Here is a 21,022-nt window from a genome sequence, read left to right as displayed (position 1 = left end):
TAACCTGTCCATCATCACTATAGCATATCTCCCCAGTCCATTTTGCAAGCAGAAATACATTTGTGGCAACTTGCAGCTAATGGACGGTAACAGCAACTGGATGAAAATCAAGCCTGCAACTCACAGAGAGTTCTGCAAAAAAACACTTGTATCTATGGATAAGTTATTATTTGAGACATCCTACATGTATTAACATGTTAACGATTGTTCCGATATCTCCTGTCAGGAGTTCACAGATTGCAGCTCTCCCATACATTCTTTCCTGAACCTCAGAAATACACGTTTACTCAGTCTACCCAAGGCAGAAAGTCTGAAAATGCTAATCCTCTTAGAAATGTGTTTTTCTTTCAGAATAGAAAAGCAGTGAAGGTTAAAGGGGTTAACAAGGATGATTCTCAAGCTCAGGCTGGCATTGTATGGTAATTTTGTTAATTTTTTAGGCTGAACCACAATGCTGTTATATCTAAGGAGTGTGAATAATGTATTTCTTCACACATGAAAGAGCTTCACAGGGATGAGCCCCATTACATGAAGGTAAAAGCAAACATCTTAATTTTCAGCCAACAGTAGATTCTCTTGTATAGCATTCTGCTGTTGACTGAATTCCAGTAACCTTATGTTCTCAAACTACCAGGGAAATTTTAATGTGCTTACATGTTTTGAACTGAGCTTATATTCTTCTAAACATCAGCAAAGAAGCTTCAAGTATTTCCAGTGCATCTGTATAGGAATGGCATATATCCCAAGCTGGCTTAGCAAAAATGGTACTCTTTGTATTAAGTCAGAAGTCAATGCAGACTTTCAAGCAAAACGTTTCAGAGACTTCAGCCATTTTAGAAGAGAAAAATTATTTAAATTCCACGACTGAAAAGACAATAGGCCATAACTTCAAGTCTGATCTCAGATTTTCAGCTAAAAGAAATAACTGCATCTTTTTAACAACTGTAGGGATTAAAATATAAAGATAGACTGGTACAATCAGATGTCTTGTCTTATTAGAACTACTTAAATGATATGTTTTTGGACTGCTGCTTCTATCTGGAGTCACACTTTTTTTTAGTTATGTTTCTTATTTTTTCTTCTAAAAATGGTAGTGAGTAATACCACCTCAAATCCTTTACATAATAAGCAATCTTGATATTTCAGGTGTTCAAGCCTTCTTCTGTCAGATGAACGCTCTCATTTTTAGGCAGGAGAGATGAACTATTTATCTTGCTAACTAAATAAGACACAGTAACAGAGCTTCAGTTAGAGGAGTAAAGTGTGCTGTGGTGCCTTAAGCCAGCCCCAGACATCGACAGACAAAAAGCTTGAGATGAGTCAGCACTGCGCGCTCGTATCTGGGAAAGCCAACTGTATGGTGGGCTGTATCACAGGAGGGGTGGCAGCAGGGTGGGGGAATGGATTGTCCCCCTCGTTCGCCCTCATAAGGCTCCACCTACAGTGCTGTGTCCAGGCCTGGGATACACAGCACAAGAAACACACACAGATGTTGGAGCAGGTTAGGGTGGTGAACAGGCTGCTCAGAGAAGCTGTGGATACTCCATCCCTGGAGGCATTCCAAGGCCAGGCTGGATAGCCTTGGGCAGCCTGATCCAGTGGGTGGCAATCCTGCCCCACCCCAGGGGCATGAGACTGCATGATTCTGACTGGATGATCTCACATAGAAGTGATGAGTGTGGTCTTCTACATATAACAAAGGTAAGGTGTGGTATTACACTGAAGCTCTACTGCATTCTGCTACTGATTAATCACAGTACTGCTCCTCTGTTGGTTGTGTTTGGAAAGCAAAGAAGTGGACCTCTAGTAACAATTTTGAAAGATGTCTGTTGAAAGGATCCCTAACTCTATAGCTGCAGTTTACACACTAGTGCTGGTCCCTAACAAGTGACCATACTCTCTTTGGAGTCCCTTTTTAGCAGGCTCTTCACTCAGTGTACCAGCTGCCATCAATTTCATTATGAGGTTCCTAAATCTCATAGGAAGGGCAATTCCAAACATATGATTCTGCCCAGTGCACCAGGCATTCAAAAATGAGACACTGCAACACTTAAGCCACTTTACAAATTGAAGACTTTCAAGTCTCATAGGTGATTTTTACTTTTGTGCATGGAGGCTGATGTTGCAGATCACTATTATTCACTAATTCCTTAAGAAAATCTGAACTTCTATGGTTGGAATGGAAATCTAATGGCTTTTTTCAAATAACACTGGAAATGCAAAGAGGACTTTTGGCTTTGTGTTATAAATGACCACTATTTTACTTCATGAACAGTGGTAAATTATTTGCACAGTAAAGAACATGTAATTACAAAGTACAAACAGTAACTGATAATTATGATTATTTCAATACCCTACAGTGAAGAGTAGCTGGTAATTAATTTCTGGACCTACCAGACTAAATATAATCACTAGGAAGCACAGAAACTGCAGGCAAATGCTGGTAAAACAGATTTAGACATCACTGTATTTCTCTATATTACTTAGCACTTTATCCACAATTAAATTATACCAGTAAAATAGAAACTCATTTCGTAAGAACTTCTAAAAATCTACAGATTAAAAACATGGCAAAAAGTTATGAATTTTAGCATTTATACAGCGTTAGTAATTAGGCATTCTGTTCCGCTCATTCAGAATTTGACTGAAGTAACTGCCAGAGAGTCAACAACCCCCTTTACATGGTTTACTGCCTGTACACTTACATGAACATTTACACCCAATATTACACTGCTTTTGTATTGATTAGGATCTTGGGACACAAGCCTAATTCACTAGTCTCATTCTAGAGTCTGTTGCTTGTGAATTACCTCATAGAATGAAACATCCTATTTCTTAAAAAAAAAAAAAAAAAAAAAAAGGCAGAAAAGTTGCAAATTAGTCTTTACTTTTGGTTTCATAGTCAAACTCAAATTAGACCTGTGTGCCATAATATTGCAAATACTTCTAGCTTTCTTTTTACAAAAAGCCTCTCCAACATTTCTTGCTGGAGACAGTACCAACTAATTCCCTGCTTTATTTTCAGATCAGTTTAAACTGAACAAAAGTGATATGTGGAACCTCTATGCTGAAAGAATCTGATCATTCATAAGGGAGAAAACATTGACAAATTTTAAAATATAGGCTGACTGGTTGTCTACAGAGTTGTTAATAGAATCATAATACTGTAGAATCCTCAGAGTTGGAAGAGACTTTAAAGATAACCTAGTCCAACTCTGTGCAGTCAACAAGGACACTCACAGCTAGGTTAAACTGCTCAGAGCCTGGCCCAGCCTGGCATTGAAAATCTCCAGGGATGGGTACTTCCACCACCTCTCTAGTGGTGACCTGTTCCAGTGCCTCAACACCTGCACTGTAAAAGACTTTTTTTCTTATATCCAACTTTAATTTACCATCTTTTAGTTTGAAACCATTCCCCTTGTTCTGTCACCAAAGATCCTGGTGAAGAGTCTATCCCCTTCCTTCCTGTTGTTTCTCTTAAGATACTAAAAGGTCGCTCTCAGGTCTCACCAGAGCCTTCTCTTTTCCAGGCTGAAAAGCCCCAGCTCTCAGCCTGTCCTCATAGGAGAGGTGTTCCATTCCTTGGATTATTTTTCTGGTTCTCCTCTGGATGGACTCCAATAGGTCCATGTCTCTTCTGCACTGAGGACTCTTACAGATGGATTCTGTACTTCAAGTGAGCCCCTACCACCACAGAGCAGAAGGGTGGGATCACCTCCTTTGAGCCTGCTGGCCACACTTCTTTTGATGAAGACCAGGACACAGTTGGTTTTCTGGTCTGCAATGGCATATTGCTGACACATATTCAGCTTACCATCCACCAGTACCGTCAGGTCCTTTTCTGCAGGGCTGTACTCAACCATTTCATTCCCCAGTTTACACTGGTAGTGGAGGTTGCCTCAACCCAGGTGCAAGATCTTGCACTTGGATTTATTGAATCTCATGATGTCCTTCTGGGCCCACTGCTCAAGCCTGTCTAGGTCCCTCTGGGTGGCATTCCATCCCCAGGAGTGCCAAATGCACTCCCCAGCTTGGTGTCATCAGCAAACTTGATGAAGGTACACTTGATCCCACGGGCAATGTCATCGATGAAGATATTTAAGAGTATTGGTCCCAGTACTGACCCCTGAGGGACACCACTTGTCACTGATCTCCATCCAGACGTGGAGCCATTGACCACAATTCTCTGGATACTACTAACCTTTTCAATGTGAGTAGATACTAAATGAATCTGCTCATTTGTTAGTTACATTCAGTATGTGAAACTGCTTTGAGAATAGAATTTGGGTGAGGAATAGAACAAATACTCTTTATAAATAAATAAAAATGTATTTCTGTCTTCTTTGCAGGCAGTATGTCTATTTATCAGCTGAGTGTCAATCCATATTCTATAATTACATTACTTGTTACAGTTATTTTTGAAAAGCATACAGTTCCTTTGGAGAAATGTACCGCTTTAGCTTAGTAGCTATTCTCTTCCTCTGCCCTGCTGTGATGCTTTTATCATAATACTAGTCATATGCTGGCAGCCACAATCTTGTGCTCCTGAGAATGGCCTCATAGAAAGGCTAAGATGAATCTTCAGATGGCTCCTTAAATTTATGCCTTTCCTCTCTTGCTATTGTTAGCAAAGCAATAAGGTGTTTCGTTGTTTTTTTTTTTTCCTTTTTCTTATGACTCCTTCAATTCTTTTGGAAGGAATGAAGACACAGGCTAGGAGAAAGCTTTGCTGGGTGGCAGCATCTTAACACTGAATAATATACTACTATGCATGCTAATAAATGGTGCTAGGTTTGATTATACAATTATAAATGAATATCTAAGTAAATTACTTTTCCAGATTGTTCTCAATTATTATTTCTCTATAATTGAACAGTTTAATACATATCATTGCTGCCTAAGCATATATATAACTTAGGGCATATATTTCATAGTAAACGTATCTGAAATCATTTTACACAAGAAAATTTTAACCCAACCATACAATGTTTAAAGGTACATAGTCATAATTCCAAAATATCTGCGGATGTTTCAAGTTCTTACAGAAATACAATTTCCAGTCATGCTCATTTCATGGTTGTTTTTAAAAACACTGAGGTACTATCAAGTACTATGTAATTGAGTATGCTCGTAAAGGATTTTCAAAGATTACAAAGGGAGGGAAGGAGACATATTTTAACTGCAAAAAAACACTTGATGGGCTGAGATGTCTTTGATAAATCCTAAATGCCTATATGTCTACAGAGATCTGATCCTTTTGAAGTTCTAACACAAGATTAGGACTAAAAAAGTAAGACCTTTTCCCTTTTTTCTCATTTTTATGAAAAGCTATTTTAAACCAAAATGTCATATTTACACAAATGCATACCTCTACACCCATATGCTACAGAATGAGAAAATCCATCATTCTTTCTCACGAACTCATTGTCTTAATCTACAGTCTGTACTTATCTCACTGCCTACTGATTGCTACTTGTATTTTCAGTAATTTAGTAATTTAAAATTATTTGTTTTTTCGCACTGAAAAGATAAATTTCATATACTGACCATGGCCTGCGTTCTCTTCCTCAGCTGTGTAACCCCATGCCAGAACAGCCTAACAAATTTTCTGTCAGACAAGCTCTATGCTGTTAGTGCTCAACACATCAGTTACCATCCTACCCTCTGTGAAACCCTATATGAGCTTTTCCATTTCTGAATCACATTCAACTTCCAAGTCTTCACCTTTAAGTACAGTATAGTATTTCCCTCACATATATTGTTCCAACTCCTTTCTTACTCCTCAGTCCTTCTGCCTCTAGCCTCCCTCACTTTTCCTATCATTTGGCACCTTCTGCTCTCTGGATTAGACAGATCTGCATTTGTCTGCTGATGCAGTGCTCTTTTATCTTTCTTCCTTTAAACTTCTCCTGAAAACTCTGTTTTTTTGCCCTCTAGCATATCATTATTTGACAGCAAGTTATCAGGAGTGAACAGAGGCTGCATTGGTGTCCCCTCCACTCAGTCATACATGTGAATCAAATTATTCATTTTGAAGCCCCACAGACTTTTAATAATGGCTGATGACCTCTTCTTCATCCCATATCACTCTGCAGAGTTGGGCACTATGGGGGGTCATGAAAGGAAGAGGAGGCCAGTAATACTGACTCTGAGTAGGAAAAGAGAAGTAATAACATTTATCTTCCACTTACCGGTTTCTATTGCTAGAAATCCAATCTGAAATTAATGTTGCAGCCTGCTGGTGACAGTGTTTGTTACCAAAGCTGCAGGCCAACATGATGACTTCCCGGCGCAACTCTCTGCCCAAATTAAAGAAAGCAATAAGGTTCCATTAATATATGCAGTAAAAAATTTACAAATATGAATTTCTTATAACATAGTGGCAGCAGCTAATAGTTGGGTAACAAATCAAAGATAATAATCCAGTTTTAAAAGCAAGCCTACAGCTGCTGCAACAGTAAAGGAAAGGTTATGCATCAAAATTAGATTTCATTTACATTTATTCAGTCTTCCAGATCTCTTGTGGTCAAGAGTCCAAGTTCTTAAATATCCAATGCAGACAAATATTAAATTAATGCTTAATGAATAGTGTTCTTCGAACTCAGGAAGACAGAATTCATCTCACAGCATCTCACTGCTCTCTTTTTAACCCCAAAAGAAAAACCAGAAGGAAGAAAGAGCTAGGAAAGCATGACATGCTGAAGATCATTTTGTGCAATATTACATCTACATTCTGTACGAAAGCAAACAAATAAACAAAAACCAATAACAAAGAAATATAACAGTACTCATGTTGGTAGGATGCTTGAACAAGTGATTTGTTTAAATTATTCGTTGGCCATCCAAGCTTGAGATACATTGATGCGACTTGTCTTAAAATATACTCCTGAAGAGGAAAAGAATATTCAGTGTTAACATTTAGTTTTGATTTTTGGTTCAAACTTGAAGTACAATCAACAGTAAGCAAAGTCCACATAAAACTTCCCTTCACTGGTATAGTGAGAAACAATCTGCAGAAAAGCTAATTGATCAGATGCCTCATATTAGCCAGTTTATTGTCATAATAAATGTAGCAACTTAGGATTTCCTACATGCTATTTTGAACTCACAGTACATGGCTGGAAAGTTGCAAGAATGCCAACAGCTTTACATCTAATCTACAGTTAATCTCAACTACACCATGTATGTTCATTTTTAAAAGAATATTGTTTTGATAGTCACAGCCAGGGCAAAAATGGTCCATAGGTACAGTCAACTGAACTCAGAATATTGAATAACATGGCTGCAAATGAGCTTTGTACCATTTAATGACACTATATTTTAAGTTCAGGTTCTTGGTGTGCTTAAACAACAAAGCCAGCACAAGACGTATTTTAGCTTATTTTATTTTTTACACAGGAGATGTATTTACATATTCTGACCAGTTGTGAAGAAAACAACTGTCGTATTCAGCATAATCTTCTGCCAATGAAATTCACCAATTTGAAAAACAGAACTGAAATATAAAGTACTGCACAGAATAGCATCTGCTTTATTATTATAGATGCATGGGCACGTATATGTGATATTAGGACAAAAGGAGATTCATAGTGCCACTTTCTCTAGCAGATACATTATTCTGTGACTAAAATGACTTTTTATTTCCTCTGCTATCACCTCTGCTTTCAAAACTCTCGTCAGTAGTGATAAAACACAAGCCAGCTGTGAATTTTACTGTTTTTATTTATTAAAATTGTCTTTTCTTTACACAGGCATGTTTAAAAGTGAAATACCAATGGCAGTCTGGTAAGAATTTTTCTGTGTAGTTAATAACAAACTGAAAATGCAAATTAATTCAACATCATTTTATGATACGGCTCTGTTTTGCATGAAGGCCTACAATGTAGAGAGCAGGTAGCTCTGCATATATATTTATATGTGTATTGAGTTATATATACATAGTCACCTCTAGCTTCCTGCTTTCTGAGCATGTGTGTATAAACACATGTACACACGCACAAACAAATACACATCTAAGAAGAAAAAAGCACATCTAAACATTTCAAGCTTTAGGGTGTTCTTTCACTCAAATATCTTTATTAAATTACACAGCATTCAAAGTATGTAAACTACATAAAATTCACTGTACTTTCATTAAACACATTTCAGCATAGCTAGGATTTTCTTTTTTCCCTTGGTAAAATATTTGTCATGTCCATCTTAATTACCTATTGTTAGTTGCTACTGCTGTCCCTTCGGACCCAATTATGAATGGGCTTCTGATTCAATGGTGATCTAATCCTTGTTAATTAAGGTAACTGCATCGAATTCACTATGGCTTTTTGGAGAAAATAATGACTACAAATCTTTACTTCAGTGGCATGCATCCTGTTTAAGTTGTGCCTGCATTTGCTCTTGCTGAGCTTGGCATCAATCCAAATACAACTGAGAGGCTCCACAACAGATAAAAATCTGCAAATAGATTACTTTGGCTCTTTTAAGTAGAATACTTTATTTGTTGTAGTATTCTGTAGGAGAAATAATTACTTGTCCTTCCGTTTTTATCATACGTGTCTCAAACAAGTCATTACTGTTCAAATGCAAATGAACCAAAGCTTGACAACTGGTATGTTTATATAAGGAATAATTAGGAAGGAAGTTAGTATCCCTAGGTCACTTACAGAATCTAACTGGAGGATAGTTCAATTCTTGGTAATAAAAGGGAGTGAGGGAAGAGAAAGAGAGGGAGACTATGCATCTCTTACACTGAAGATGTTGTAGTTTTCTGTGCGGTCCAGTAATTTATCTAGAGGATAAAGAGCTTGGCTGGCTGCATGCCAAGGCAGAAAATCCTTCTCCTCTGAAAGGTATCTGATAATCTCCAAAGGAATATTCTGAGGCAAATAACCAGCTCTGTGCAATAAATGAAGTTAGTATTAAATTGATTTTGTGGGAGATACATTATAAGGCAAAAATGACTTTTTTTTTTTCAAAGTGACATTAAAAGGCAGATAAATATGATAAATGCATCACGCTATAATGACATAAAAGACAATCGTATAAAAAACAGAACACACCGTCTCTCCCAGCACGTGTGAAAACCTACATACTGGATGAAGGAAGGTATGAAAAAAACATGAAAGAAAACTAAGCAAGCTATCCTTAATACATATAGATTTTAGTAGCTATAGAAAATACAAACAATGAAGTAAAGTTGCCTGCACAAAATCAACAAGTCAAAGTATACTGTTTCAGAGATCATTTCAAATGGCCTCAGTCAACATGGAAGAACGAATAGTGAATAAGGTTCCTTTAGTTTCATAGTTTTCCTCCCCTCACTTTTCTCTCTCCTTCATAGCTGCCTTGTCTTCTAACTGTAAGCCATTTTAGAACAACTTAATGTATTAAACTGAAGTAGCATCCAATGACATATTTTGGTTAAGAGTTTTTCAGCACTTTCCATGAAAGCAATTTTTTTTCCACAGGTTTATCAATCAATCAGGTAGAATTCTGCCCTGCTCTTTTACTGACATAAAAAACCTCTCCCTGAAAGGAAAAGAGTTTAGTAGGGTTTCAAGAACTTCTTTTTTTTTTTTTTTTTTTTTTTTTTTTTAATTAATAGCTTTAGATTTACAGGTAAAGTGCAACACAGCATTTGGAAGCTGCTTTTTAGATCTAGGTACTGGAAACATCACATTTTAGGATTTGTACTCGTTTTCTTTTTCAAAACAGTTTTTTTTCTTAACTACCCGGATTGCAAAAACAAGGTGTAACCCTGTGGGTGTGAACTTGCCAGAACATACAAGTCTGTTCTTCTGCTGATGCATTTGTTTAAATCCCACAGGAGTTCTCTACCTGCCTAGAGAGGAGATAACAATTTCATTTTCATTAAACGCTTAAAAAACTCAGAAAGCTGGAGTCTACAGTTTAACATAAGCTTCAGTATGATACATATTTTTTGTCCTTGTTGGTTACCAATGGTTCTCTTAATTTCCATCACATGGAAAAGATGCATACTTGAATATGCAAATAAAATTATAGATTATAACAGAAATTAATCCATACATACATAAATTGTGAGATAAATTGTGATCTTAATTGTAAAATCAATTCTTTTAAGAACTACTCTGCTAAAATCTTTGAAATAGACTGATCCAAAACCAGTTTTCTTGTAAAGTGCAGCATATCCATGTAAGTCATTGTGCTTCATAATTCTCTTCCCTTCAAATTCTTGCAGAAGAAGTGAGTTCATGTATGATATTTCAAAATTATCTATGCCACATGCTCATAACATGCTCTCCAGTATGCTGTCATCTTTGTCTCCATTTTGTCAGCAAGGTTCTGTTCTCAGCTCGTTATAGAGCAAACTCAAGCAGGAAAGTTGAGATCACTTGAGTTCACTAAGTCACTCAGCCACTTAACAGATGTGAAAGGAGAATGGGGCTCTCAGAGTGAATAGTCACCTGAGTTCAATACATCTGAAAACTGAGAAAGTAAGCTAAATAGGAATTACTTTATCTTTACAGGCCTTTTTTATTTCTGAAGCAGTATGAATTTTAGGTCTTAACACTTTGTAAAGACATGTAACTATAATTATGGGAGCCAGAAGCAAGCTTGATTGACTGCGGAGTTACAAATCGTGGAGGTAATATTAGCAAAGAGGTAGACTAGCTCAAAGTTGCACATATATAATTAGATTCTAATGGGATTTGTGATTATTGTTACTGATAATTTGACTGATATGAGAAAGGTGGAGCAAAGAACAAGAAGAATGGTTCTAGAAAACATGCTACATAAAAAATAAACACATGAATGTTTATTATAGCTGCACTAATGGACATTTAGGATCATGCCTAAATTGAGACTCTCTATGCTAATCACAAAAGGGAAATCATCACTGCAAAACAAACAGATTATTTCCTTTTCTTTGTAAGTTTAACTTCTCCATAACGAAAAAGATTCATTGAATTCTGAGATCTATTACTTATTCATGAGCTTTTTACTTTCCTAATCAGTTTTAGAATTGTGATTCTAAGCTGATGCTACTCATCCTATTCACAATGGAAACTGCTGCTCTCATCATCTCACCGTTTTAAACTTCCATTATTATTAGATTATAGCAAAGACTGAGTTTTTCCTATTTCATCCCGAATTTCCTTCTCTTCCTGCACCTGACTTGAAAAACATCTATGCACAATATCATAAAATCAACTTCCCAGATCAACAGAATCAATGCTAAGAGCATGTCCTTGTGGAAAACATGCCAACACATTTCGAAGAACAGAAAAATGTGACAGTCCTATCTTTTCAGTCTCAGCCACTAAGTCCTGTTCATGGACATTCTACTCTGAATACATTTCTTTTCCACATTATCATCTTTTGAATAGTTTCTGTCAAGAACTTGTGATAAATGCACTAATTGTCTGGCTTTTTGTGCAAAATGTAGGTTATAACATACATGCTATAAAATCTTTGATGTATACTACAGCTTAAGAAGTTTGAGGAAGATTGTCATTCAAAAAAACGGAAACAGTAATAGTCAGGTCAAACTCAAAGATTGCTAATTTTTGGCATTTGTAGATTAGAAAACAGAGTAAAAGAACATCTCACTCTAAAACTTAATAATAATATTTTTGTAAGGGTAAACCACGAACTATAAAATTTCTTACAGTTCAGAAATGCTAAAATCTAAATCACAGATCTAGGAGTTGTGTGAGCTGCACTAGTGGTAATAGGACTGCCACACCAAACAGCTCAGCAAAAGACAGGAACCAGTCAAAGCAGAATGACTGAGCTCCAGTGACCACCAGGTCAAGGGAGGTGATTCTGCCCCTCTTCTCTTGGAGGACCCCACCTGAAGTACTGTGTCCAGTTCTGGATCTCTCAACACAAGAAGGATATGGAGCTGTTGGAGTGAGTCCAGAGGAGAGCCACAAAGATGATCAGAAGACTGGAGCACCTCCTCAATTAGGACAGGCTGAGAAGAGAAAGCTGCTAGAGAACCATATAGTGGCCTTCCAGTACCTGAAGGGGGCCTACAGGAAAGCTGGGGAGGGACTTTTCAGAAGGGTAGGTAGTGACAGAACAAGGAAAATTGGTTTTAAACTGGAAGAGGGTAGATTATCCTAAATATCAGGAAGAAATTCTTTACTGTGAGAGTAGTGAAACCCAGTGAAGTCGTGGATGCTCCCTCCTTAGAAGCATTCAAGGCCAAGCTGGATGGGGCTTGGAGCAACCTGGTCTAGAGGGAGGTGTGCCTGCCTATAGCAAGGGGTTGGAATCAGAGGATCTTAAAGGCCCCTTCGAACCCAAACCATTTTGCAATTTTATCATTCTGCATCTTCACAAAACCAAGCAGTTATTTCTCAAGCTTTGTATTTTTGTATAATCACATTATTTACATTAAAAGTTTGTCCAGCAATAACACTGATTTCAAGACTCCCCCTGAAGACATTGAATCCAGCAAGACATACTGGCTCACTTGAGCAGTGGCAAATTCATCTATAAGCCAAGGTGTCCTGTTGTGCACCTAGGATTCTCCTTCACTATCTGCGAATAGTGAATAGTGAAATAGTTTCAAAAATGGTTATGTAGAATCCAGTAAGCAAAAGCGAAATATTTGTCCCTGGTAAAGTAGGAAGGAATGGTCAGAGGAATGAAAGTCAAAGGACTTGTGACAACGAAATATCACCAGCTGGCTGACAACTGCTAATTGAAACCACTTGTCTCATTTATGGAGCAGGATGACAACTAAGATGAAGAAAGAAGGCAGAATACAGAATGAGACTGTTCCACATTTCTCTGCAAACTCATATTCAGACCTATATAAATTTTTAACAGAATGTTTAACAATTATCATTACAACAAAAAGAAAAGTAATAGTAGCAACTTTCCCATCAAGGGGAAAAACATAAAATAATTTCCCTGTCATATAATTGTCTGGTATTATTTATTCAAAGGTAGCAAATATCCTACATTAAGTTTTTCATTCTACACATGCAGCTTGATTTATTAATCTTTTCCATCAGTGTCAGTGGAACATCAGTGACAAAAATGAGTCCTTTTCGCTATCATGTTTCTGTCCTTAAACCCCAGCAGAAGTACCATCAGATATTGCCTGCCAAATGTGCCAGAGCAAAAGAGATGAGGTTCTTTTCCAGCCTATCCGTGTTAGAAGAAAACTGAGAAACCATCTGTCCTTCAGGAAATAATTGATTATAAGCTATACCAAAACCATGTAACAAACATAAACACCACAGACTATTGTGATGTGAAATCATATGATTGATCTGAGACATCATACTGTTTCTCCAGGTGTCTCAAGCAGCACAAATCTACAACCAAAATTCTGCAAAGCAATTTGGGATAGTCATTGCAAGCATGCAACATATGAAACAGTCAAAACTCACTGCTGATTCATAAATAGTGGCTGAATGCAAACTAATATTCAAGTTAAGCATTTCTCAAGTGAAGGCTAAAAATTTTCCAAAGCTACACCTGGAATGAAGATGTTGGGAATGACATTAGGAACTCATCTAGTTCCTTCCCTTCCGAGGCAGGTTCTTAGCAATGCCATTCCTGTAAGTAATTTGACTTTGTTGTTTTAGGCCTCTAGTGATTGATACCCTAGAAGCGCTACAATTTTGGCACTCCTCTTCCCAAGGGCATAGTGATATTTTAATTTTGATCCTTCTCCCAATAACTCTTCATGGAAGAGTATTAGCAGATCCATGTACATGTTCTAAAATTAAATGTTATTTAAGTAACTTCACTGTAAAACATAAAAAGCTGGAGTCTTTACTGCATTCTAGATCAGAAGTTTTTGATTGGAATCACTGGTCACACAGAGAAGAGCCCATGTTTAGAAAAAAACCTCTACAAGTTCTAAGCCAGCCTTCTTTGTACTGTAAACTTTGTACTTTATGTAAAAAAACATGCCAATGAAAGCAAAATTTGACCAAAACAATTACATTTGAGACGATTGGTTGTTTTATCACTCTTTATGTAACTGTCCTTATCCAACAGTTTTACCAGCATGCCAACCTTTCCATAGCCACTGTCGAAAAAACTTTAGCATCAGTCAGAAACAGGGCAAAACATTAGGTTTGTCTTATCATCCACGTTCTTGGATTTCACTTTTTCCTGATGAACTGAAGAGGAGAACAAGAGCACAGGCAAGCAAAGAAATCTGTTTTAGCCATTAAACAAATTATTTCTAGAAAAGAATCCTGACCCAGCAGGTTTTTCAAGCCTAAAGAGGCTGCTGACAAATTGTGGTAAAAAGGTTGTTCACTATTTTAATGACAAGAGCAGTGACAGACAAAGACCTTCCAAAAGTAATATGAATATAAAGTTGTGTAGGACTTTATATAGTATCATAAGCACCAACCCTTGAACAAGCTACTATTCTGCTTACAGTGAAGAAACTGCTACAGTGACCACTGCTATAAAGAAAAAAAGACAATAAATAGAAAGCAATGAATGTGGTAATGAAATACTCATTACAAAAATATCCCACTAAAAATCCTATACCAATCCAAAATAATCTTTATGTTACATGAGCTCTTAACAAGTCAGATAAAAGCTAGAGATCTAGACTATATTATGAAACATCAGTGTGTATTCAGCTGCATTTTGACCTTGATTTGTTCTTTACACTGAACCACTGAACTTATGGACAGATCCCAGCACATTCGTTTTCCCCTTAGGGACAAAGTACCAAATGGTAGTGTAATTGCCAAGGGAAAATTATTACTCTGTTCTGAATTATTTCTATCATAAATCCAGCACCAGTCAAACAGACTCTGTCACAAAAACGACGGTGTTGCCTTACAGTGATGAGAATCCCACATACGCGTGTACCATCAATCCCTTAGTCCCATCGCCAAACAAAGCCATTATAAATCTTGTGCTTAAATCAAAATTAGAAAATCTAAGCTGGCAGCAAACTGGTCGACGCTGTTGAAACAATGGAAATGAAGTGATTTACTTGCCACTGGTTTAAAACTCACCCTGCATCATCTGTTTCCTATGAAATAACATATGACTAGCTTTCTGTTTGAATTTTAAAGAGGAAAAAAAAATGCAGCTCTTCAGAACATAAATGTGCAACTCAGATTAACTTCAGTTACATTTCTGTGCATACACAATGTATGAATAACTGGATATATTCATTAACCCACAATAGGGTATTTTAAAATAAGTCAGACTCTTATTCACTGACTCATTCCCTTACCTTTAAGGTCAAGCGTCTGGATTAGTCTATGTACTCAGGATATATTTTCCCACATTGCTTTAACAGCAATTCTGTGTCAGCTCAGTAGAAACAGTAGGTTGAACACGGGCATGGAAAAAAAGCTTTGAACAAGACAACCTGTGCAAGAGTGAAATGAACTCCTGAATTCACATATGTCACCTTCCACTTCTAAAAGTCTGGATATTCAAAGATTAAAACCTTAGGGACGTCTGTCATCCATATTCAGGAAAGGAAGCTGGAAAAATAATGCTTTTGCATAGAAAGCTGATAAGCAACCTGTAAAATGGGCCCAAGGACCTTGAGAATAAAAGCACCATCTTCCACTTCCAGCACTGGGCTGACTTGGTCCAGATGAGGACTTTGCTTTTCTAAGACATCCAAAGTGGCATAATGGAGGCATTATGATTTGTACCAGCTGTGGACTTCCACATAAACAGGACAAGAATGCACATCTGCTCTTTGATAAGTACAGCAGCACCATTTGGCTTATAAGCTCACTGTAAGTGCTAAATTTAATCAGCATTCAACCTCTGTAACAACGAAGGATTCAGAAAGTATGACAATGTTAAGTGAAGCATGTTTATTATTATGTTTTCTTACATGCATAATATTTGAGGACTTTTCAAGTGACGTTCAGCTCTACACAAGAGCATTTTAAGCATCCTGCACAGAATAGTTCAAATTCAATGCAATTATCAGTGTAATCACATGGTTTAATTACCTTTCATAGATTCAGAGTTGCCACATAAGTGAAGGCTAGTGTTAATTTTAATTAATCACCTTTGTTGAAAACAGCAAAAAAAAAAAAAAAAAAAAAAAAACCACCTTTGAAAACCAGCATTTGTAAATATAAAGCAACAAAAAATCCTCAGATTGGGCTTAGTATCTCTTCTTTCCTCTTCTTTTCCATATGGAGAAAAAAATAAAATAAAATAAAATAAAGAATTAAACCAGAGAAGGAGTACAAGATAAAAAGGAATGATCTTATAGCTGAAAATTAACACTTTGCAGCAAGTTGGATAATGTTTTAATGTTTTTCATCACTGCCAAAACCTGATTTTGTAGGTGTGTCCATCACTGAAATTAACAATTAACTGATGGAATTTGAATATATTTCAGGAGCTGATGGAGATCATTTTCAGATGGTTAGGTTATTAAAAGTGTTACTTATTTTATTTCACAATGATTTTTCTGGGGAGGTAGAATGAAACAACCTTTCTACTCCTAAAGTTTCCAATGAGCAATGATACCTACGAAAGCATGTTTGAGCACATTCAGAATTGGATTCATTTATTATTATGAACCAAACATTTTCATATCTCTCTTTCCTTCCCTGTTCTAATGTTTACAATTCGTGCATCAATCAGCCAAGTGAAATTTGTGTTTAAAAGCCAGGAACTTCATATGGAAAGTACAAAAGTGTGATCTTGAAAACAAGCATACAATCTGAATTTTGTTTGCCAGAATATCTACACAGTTTTATATTATTTCTGTAAAAGCAATTATCTAAAAACATATTTATAATAAAAGAGTTTGTGAAATTCTTATAACCCCTCACCTATTCTCTTATCTTCATTTTACAGAGAGAAAACTGACACACAAACAGTTTAAGTGATTTTACCAAGGTCACCAAACAATTCCATAGCAGAAACAGCACCTGAGATTTCTCTAGTCTCTATCCAGCACACTACTCTTTACACAGTCCTTCCATTTACTGCTTTACCTAGAGAAAAAATACAATTCTAGCCAAATATGAAGATGAAGACAAATTCATAAAACATTAATTCTGAAGAGTTACATTTCACTGAGAAAAGAGACCTTACTCTTATATGTGAGATACCAATAAATCCTAGCATACACTTTCAAAAACTGCTTTATAAAATCACCAAATGATAACCAAAAAACTTGAAAGCGCAACCTGCACTTTCAGTTCAGAAGTGTATCCTGGCAGCTACTTGGGTATGTTCTGCCAAGCAGACAGAGCATATATTGCCAAAGATCAAATCTCGTCCAGATGATAACAACCCTGGTATAGCATAACTGGGTGAGCCCAGAAAATAGCATAGTTTCTGAGTTCCAAACTGCAGGCAAAGAAGTCAGCAGCCCAAGGTGGCAGACTTTTGTTTACTGATGATAGTCCTCTCTAGCTAGAAAAGTTAGTCCTAATTCATATGCCTTTGTTGGTGCTGTTAAAAAGGGAAAGGACAGGATATTTAGAGCGGCACTTCCAGCCTCCCTGTCACAAGGAGAAGCAAGGTCTCTTGCTTTCTGCTCTGGTGAGAAAGTAATGGCATTCTAGGAGAAGAAGGAAAAAAAGCTACTTATTATAAGAGCAGAACTGAAGGAAATGGGGAAAGGCAGTGAACACACTTGCAGGAAAGAAAAAGGGTGTCATAGATGAGAGCAGAGGCAAACGGAACAAACACAACTAAGAAGGGGACAGCAGAGCCCCCATACAATGGCACAAGTTGTGAGGATGGACAAAGACTTGAACTGTATCACAAACACACACATTATATTTGCATTTTTCAGCCCCCTTTCCACTACCCAAAGTTGCTAAGAAGCCTTCAAGAAGCTCCACTCACACCATCTTCCTCATTCAACTCAAAACACCAAGCTGAGCATTCTCTCAAAGTGCAATTCAGAACTGTTTTGATTAACCCTCCCAAAGCAGATTCCACAGACTGTTCCCTTCTGCTGTCATTATGCAAAAGTCCATAGTATCTGTACTGCAACATGAATACACCCATACCAATCTAATTTCAGCAAGCATCTTGAACAGACCATAAGCGTGAGTTGAAAAGACAACAGGCAGACAGCCAGCAGCTAAAAATAATTCTTGCACTCCCTTAAAACTACTGTCATGTTTTCCTGAAAGAGTTTGTTCTGGTCTTCTGCTAAGGACAGAGTTCACATAGGTTATATGTTATAACAATAATTGCTATATGCTCTAATTGTACAAGGAATGAACAATGCATACGAAATTTTGTGGGAATGTGGATTAACAACATTACCCACTTCTACAGGATAGATGCACGTTACACCCATACATATCCACTGCACTAAACGCTCTGCAGAGAACTGAGATCTACAGCTTCTCTTTTGTTTATACCAAAGATTCTTATTCAACTTCTGCAGCTGCTCTCAGTAGGTTTTTCTATTCCCCAGAATGCTCTTGTAGTGCCAGTGATTCCTTGAAATTTGTTGCACAATTTGCTGCATTGCTCTTATCTATACAAGAAAATCAGATGCAAAAATGATGCATAACTCCAACAACAGAACTGACTTTTAGAATGCTTACTGTCAAGAATCAGTTTGATTGTTCTTTTATGAACATATGTAAATGTAAGCTGAAAAGTGTATCTCCATATAAAGCAGATATCAAGGCTGTGATATGTCAAAGAACATATGGATGGATACACAGCATATGGAATGAATGAAGGCTACCTTAAAGTATTTGTGGTTATTATCTCTAGGAAAGGTACAACTGCTGTGGTTCACTGAGAGAGTATATCAAAGGAAAACCAAAACAACTCTTGTAGGAAAACATATCTAAATGAAGCTCATGTGTAGAACCATCACTAAAATTTTCACGACAGAGAAGAGTTACTATAGTATCTGCTGAAATAATTTTAATGAGGCCTTATTTATTAAAATACTAATTCTATACCACTATTAATCAAGCACGATGCAAACTATCTATCTAATACTTGCTCCATTAACTAGCTACTAACTCAGAGGCAGTAATTAAAGGAGCTACTTAACATATCTGTTGTTTTTCTGTGTTGAATTACCAGCAAATGGTATCAGGAATAGTAATGAGGGCAAGAGTTAAGCTGCAGTTCTTTTTCATTTAAATGAACTCTATATGATTGTTTATGAATGACCCAAGGCAAACAAGGTCAATAACCCTGGATATGGCTGCTGAAATTTGGAAACAATCTGAAGTTCAGTACTTAGGCTAGATGAGAACTTCTATTTTTGTTGCCTACTTGTTATTTAGACCCAGAGTTTTAAATGGGGTCTCAAATGCCTTGACTTTTCCTGACATTAACTTAGGTAGTAACTTACTACCTGCCAGCATCAGGCTCCTGATTTTGGTCTGGTAAGTAAGATTCTAAGAGGAACATTCATGAAAGCCAAGCGAAAAGGAAATCTCTTTAGTTCACAGCTAATTCTGAAGGTGTGTTCTTGTCTCATTGCTTACTTCTGACATCACTCTCTGTATTTGTAAAGCCTACAGGAGCAGGCTTGCTGTCCTAAAAAGAACTCTGACTGGATAGACAACAGCTCCCTCTCCTCATAAGCTATGAAATAGGCAGCACTGCAATATGGCCAGGCTGTTTCTTACTCTGCCAGTAAGAACAGCCTTTCCTCACTTTTGCTAATTTACTCATCTACTTCTGCAAACACTGAGTCAGTGTCACACCATTTATTATCCCTCAGTTACATAGATTCTAGGTTTTGTTTTCCCCTGCTCTATGTTGATCAAGGACATACAGGCTTTCTCTGCTGTTTTTCTAATGCTCAAAAAGAGCTCTCAGAACTGAATGCCAGGAATAGAGACTTCCATGGACAGAAACCCCGCAGCAGAAAAACAATTAGTTAACAACACCACTTCATGATTTTTCATGAATCCACTTAAGAAATAGTGATAAGAAATACTCAAAATGTACTTCCACATTTTATCTCTGGCCCTTATTAATGTGTAATCAATGAGTTTAGTCTTGGCATATTCCACACTGTCACTAGGTAATTTGAACTGTCAGAAAAATCTGAGTATCCAAAGAACTACGCAGTCTCTTCAGTGACAGAAGGCAAGATATTGATCAATAGTAAGGTAGACTGTCAGTATCAGAACCTCATTCCTGAGAAACTGTCCTGCAAGCTAAGCAGCTATCACTTTAACATGACTGTAGTGAAAGCAGGAAAGAGGAGTATTAGATATACTTTGCATTTCAAGAGGCAATACAGGTGGCTTCTTCCAAACAGGAAGGAACAATATTTTAAATGACAGTAAAATAGGTATCCACATTCACATCTGATCATCTGATTCAACACTGGTTAGCACTGAATAAAACCAGATATATTTCTTTGACATAACAATGGATTAATTCAACCAGTTTAATGAGTGGAAGTGAATATGAAAATTTAGGGCTCTGCAAATAAGAACTAGAGGTGGCACAATGCTGTGGACATCAGGAGATAATTTATTTAGTTATGTATTAAGTGGCTTCAAGAGGTCAAGTGCACATTTCTTTCCATTAGCTGTCAGTGCAGTCCAGGACGATGAGCTCAGATTTACAGGTCTACCTTTGGGATATATAAAGTGAGAAGCATCCCATCTCAGATATTCACCAGTACCCTACTCCAAGGAAAGAGAAAGACTAGACAACCTGACAGCATTATTCACACTCTCAAGAAACTCTCTCTTCCTGTGACACTACCTTTGCTCAATCAAAGCTCAGAGGAAATACACAGTTCCATTTGTCTTCTCCTAGTTATCTCAGTCTATTATCAACACATGCAGCTCATTTCATACAATCAACATCATTTCAAATTGTTCTGAAATCTCACAAAAAAACATTCTAAAAAGATAAAGTATCATCAATGAGATGGAAAGACAGAGTGCTAAGGTTCTGTTCCAGCTCAAGAATTTTGGGCATATATTTCCCTAAGTGATGTTACTGCCAAAGCTACAGCACTAGAGATCCTCAGGGTGCACATATGCACTACAGCTGAGAACAGAATAATGCTTAAAAAATTTGAAAAAACAAACAAGTTTGT

General features: G+C 37.0%; 1 protein-coding gene across 1 annotated transcript in view; it reads right to left on the bottom strand.

Moving 5' to 3' along the window:
* The window catches only part of TRHDE (thyrotropin releasing hormone degrading enzyme), a 216,505-nt gene that overhangs the window by 21,837 nt on the left and 173,646 nt on the right, over window positions 1–21,022 (bottom strand). The window contains exons 13-15 of the mRNA XM_085221385.1: window positions 8,745–8,892; window positions 6,789–6,886; window positions 6,192–6,299 (exon numbers count right to left, since the gene is read on the bottom strand). Of these exons, the coding sequence (XP_085077511.1) occupies window positions 6,192–6,299; window positions 6,789–6,886; window positions 8,745–8,892 (354 nt within the window). The remainder of the gene's footprint in view (window positions 1–6,191; window positions 6,300–6,788; window positions 6,887–8,744; window positions 8,893–21,022) is intronic.

This window comes from Meleagris gallopavo, chromosome 1 (genome assembly GCF_905368555.1).
Source record: "Meleagris gallopavo chromosome 1, MGAL_WU_HG_1.1, whole genome shotgun sequence".
NCBI lineage: Eukaryota > Metazoa > Chordata > Aves > Galliformes > Phasianidae > Meleagris > Meleagris gallopavo.
Note: the sequence above shows the minus strand (reverse complement) of the source record. Positions and strands in the feature narration are given on the sequence as shown.